This window comes from Typopeltis vanoorti, chromosome 21, assembly GCF_054136105.1.
Source record: "Typopeltis vanoorti isolate ZY-2024b chromosome 21, IOZ_Tvanoo_1.0, whole genome shotgun sequence".
In the NCBI taxonomy this organism is placed as follows: Eukaryota; Metazoa; Arthropoda; class Arachnida; order Uropygi; family Thelyphonidae; genus Typopeltis; species Typopeltis vanoorti.
The window spans coordinates 63,617,794-63,621,275 of NC_143569.1; the positions used below are offsets into that span (position 1 = coordinate 63,617,794).

Sequence of the window (3,482 nt, forward strand, 5' to 3'; positions counted from 1 at the left end):
TCTAGATGTTTATTAGTTGCAATATATTCATTCAAAAGAATGGTAATGTGAAATTTGTGTTGTGGTTCTCATTTCTTTTCAATAACCTAATTATCTAAGTTCCTACTTCAAACTGTTTGTAGTTACCACTAAATTGGTAACTTCTTGATATGGTAATACAAATCAATATGAAAAATCTCTTTCCTTGCAGTTCATCTTATAAACAATATGCCTCTGAAAATGAAAAAGAAACAAATGAATTTCTTCATAAACTGCTGATTCCCTTTATGCTCTTTACAGCTCTATATATTTATTCACCAAGTGAAGACAAACAGTAGCACTAAGGAAATAGTTTGACAGCTCATTCAAGAGATATCAACATAAGTTACACTAATGGAAGATAAGTCTTCAAGTTGTCTTTCAACGTGGATCGAAATCCATTTCCTACAGTAGAAATGCCAATCATGAAGCAATTTCAAAAGCTGTGTTACCTTAGCAATATAAGTTTGGTCTAACCTTACGCAGATTTTAAAATCATGTAACTGTTAATCCTAAGTAAAATCTTTCCCGAAGCTCTGTACAATAGTGCAATTTAAAAATGCTGTTTATCTAAGTCAGAATGCAAGTCATAACCTTTAAAAATATGTACAAATATAGGTATAAGTAAAAAACAGATAATTTATAATTTCCCTGATATTTATTAAAGCATTAATTCCTTTCCAAATTCAATAGAACGATTTGTCAACTAACTTTATTTTATTATTTAGTTTTTGTATAATGAAAGTAAAATCTAAATGTACCGAAATGAACAGATAACTGCATATTAGATATACTACCACTATAAAATATCCAAACTCATCTTCAACTTTTTTTTAAATTTTTTTATTATTATTCAGAAAATAACAGGTAACATTTTGTGATACAAATGAAAGATTAAAAACATTGTTTCCAATCATTAAATGGGAAAATACTAAGTGACTGCACAATGTGATTCTTAAAAAAAATGAAATAATTAGGTTTACTGATCAAAATACATATTATTAAATAGAAAAATATATTCTCAAGCACAACACTTGAAACAATGGCCAAAATTATAAAACAAAAACAAAGATTGCTGAAATTAATCTTATATTGCTCCTTATATACCCATCCTACAACTTTTGTTGAGTGCTCTGAGTTTATTATGTACACACAACAAGTACTTATTAATAAAATACATAGGTCATTCTATCTAAAAAAAAATGCTTTGTAAAAGCTTTTCAAATGGCAGTCATACTGATGAGTGTTACCTGCTATTAATCCAAATTGAAGCAAAATTGAATGTTTCACTTGGAATTTTTATGTTTCTTCTTCATCGTCTTCTTCTTCCTCCTCGTCATACACTTCTTCGTCTTCTTCATCAACGGCTGCAGCTCCAAATTCTTCAGCTTCTTCATTTTCGGTATCTGGAGTAATCAGATATGGCAATGGATTTGGCCATATATCATCCTTTATAACTTCAGCAATTTCATCTGCAGATGCATCTCCATGTTCGCTAAACCAGGAGAAAAAAGTCCTCGGTTGTTCGTGTGCCCTTTTTCTGCTTCCCTTAGCACGTGGTTCTGCTTCCTTTGTGAAATCCATATCTTGTTTCCACTTTATTTGGGTCGACTGAGAGACAGGATCACCTGAAGAACTTAAATGGAATTCTTTGGCTATAACATCATTCTCGAAATAAGGATTTTTTTCGAAGTAGAACTTAATTCTGTAACCAGACTTGATATCTTCAAATTCCTCGACCTCTAACTTTACCAGAAAATTTAAGCATTCTTCATCCTCTTCGTTCAAAATTGCCGATATCTGAGGATGATTTACGAATGTATTAAGCCAGAAGTTTGGAATTTTCTTTATAAAGTCATTGCGTTTCTCAAAACATGGCTTTCGCAACTTGTTGAATTTTTGCTCAACTTTTAATATCTCCTCACTCGCCTTTTCATTCAAAACATCAATCTCACTCTGGCAGGCATCAATTTCTTCCAAAGCATTTTGTGTTTGTACATCAAAATTTTTGCTTTTATCGTTATCCGATGAAAGCGACGCTTCACCTTTTTTCATTTTCTTAGGTGCCGACCCACTAGCAGACATTGCTTGACTTAAGACTACTATGAATTAAACAATGATAACAAATATTCTGGCTTACCAAATTAAAAATCCACAGAAATACAAAGTCCTTCCGTGTCGGAACGAAACTAGAATACGAACATTTTCAGTAGAATAAGCAACTACTTTTCGCGCTTTATGTTGATAACCAATGAAAACGTAGAAAATATTGTCTTGGGTATTAGTTAAATAAGCGTCACCTAGGAAAATAAGGTCAATTGATATATACGATAACTATCAAACTAAATAAGCAAATAGAATGTACATTGATTAATATCACTAAGTGTAAAATTGAATAATATTCGTATGTCTAATAAAAAAATTCAAGAAATCTAAGCATTATTCAGCTACATTTCCCGTGATGCTAATAAAAAAAATCTTCGTAAAGATAGATCCTCAAAGGCTAAACGCTTGACAAATTTTACTAAATAATAGGGGGAAAAAAGGAAAACAAAAACAATAGATCTGAAATCTGTGTCTTATATCTCAGTATAAATATTTCCAGAAGTTAAAAAATGTTTGAAAATATTAAATATCAGTTCAGAATTATTTAGCAGCCAGCAATAATACAATAATGGTGGTATGATACAGTGATGACATCATCGGTACTCTTGTATTAGATGAGTTACATTATCAGTTCAATATTTTTATCATTGAACTAGGAAATTACGTTTCTACCTCAATAATAATCGACATTTAGTCCTTTATCATTAACAGATGTTATTATATAACCCTTCAGCCAACAATAACGTGACACGGAGTCCGATGACGTCATGTCAGAGGCTAAAAAGCAATTATGGCTGCAGAGAAACAATCACAAAATTCATAAAATTTAATAACTAAAATTATTGCGAAATAAATAATAAATGATTGATTTCTAGGTTTTATAGCCCAGCTAATATCACTGAAAAGAAAGTGATACAAGAGCCACCAAATAAGTTTATAAAACGATATCAACACATGTTTCAAGATAATAATCCAAGTATTAGCAGTACTGTTAATACTATTCACGGGGACCGCAACGAACGAGAATCGTCTGGCGATTTCGTACTTAGCCAACACAATTTTACTCCTTATAAACTAAAACCAGAAATAATAAGTACGATGTTCCTACATGATGAAACTTCTTGCTGTGTGGGGATTCGATCTGGTTTCAGGGAACTAGAGTGAACTGTGAAATGTCCAAGTGCAAAATAAACTTTCAACATCTTTCTCTAAATCCAGAGTAATTTAATAATAAAGCTGCACACCTTTTGGCAATCCTATAGGTAAAGATGAGCTCTCCATTGCTTCTGCCTTGGTAATCCACTTCCCACTGACGAGACCTCAATAAAGGTCGAAACCGGTCTGGGTAGTGGCCCGTC

The 3,482-nt window shown here is 32.0% G+C and overlaps 1 protein-coding gene across 1 annotated transcript; it reads right to left on the reverse strand.

The window, feature by feature from the left end:
- Positions 1-839: 839 nt before the first annotated feature.
- Positions 840-2,439, reverse strand: LOC150094918 (protein SET-like). The gene has a single exon (XM_090411041.1). It carries the CDS (start codon positions 2,101-2,103, stop codon positions 1,318-1,320), a length of 786 nt encoding a protein of 261 aa, XP_090267167.1. The 5' UTR covers positions 2,104-2,439; the 3' UTR covers positions 840-1,317.
- Between the last annotated feature and the right edge of the window lie 1,043 nt (positions 2,440-3,482).

Coding starts and splice junctions, on each gene's coding strand:
- LOC150094918 (XM_090411041.1), bottom strand. CDS start 2,103: ATGTCTGCTAGTGGGTCGGCACCTAAGAAAATGAAAAAAGGTGAAGCG.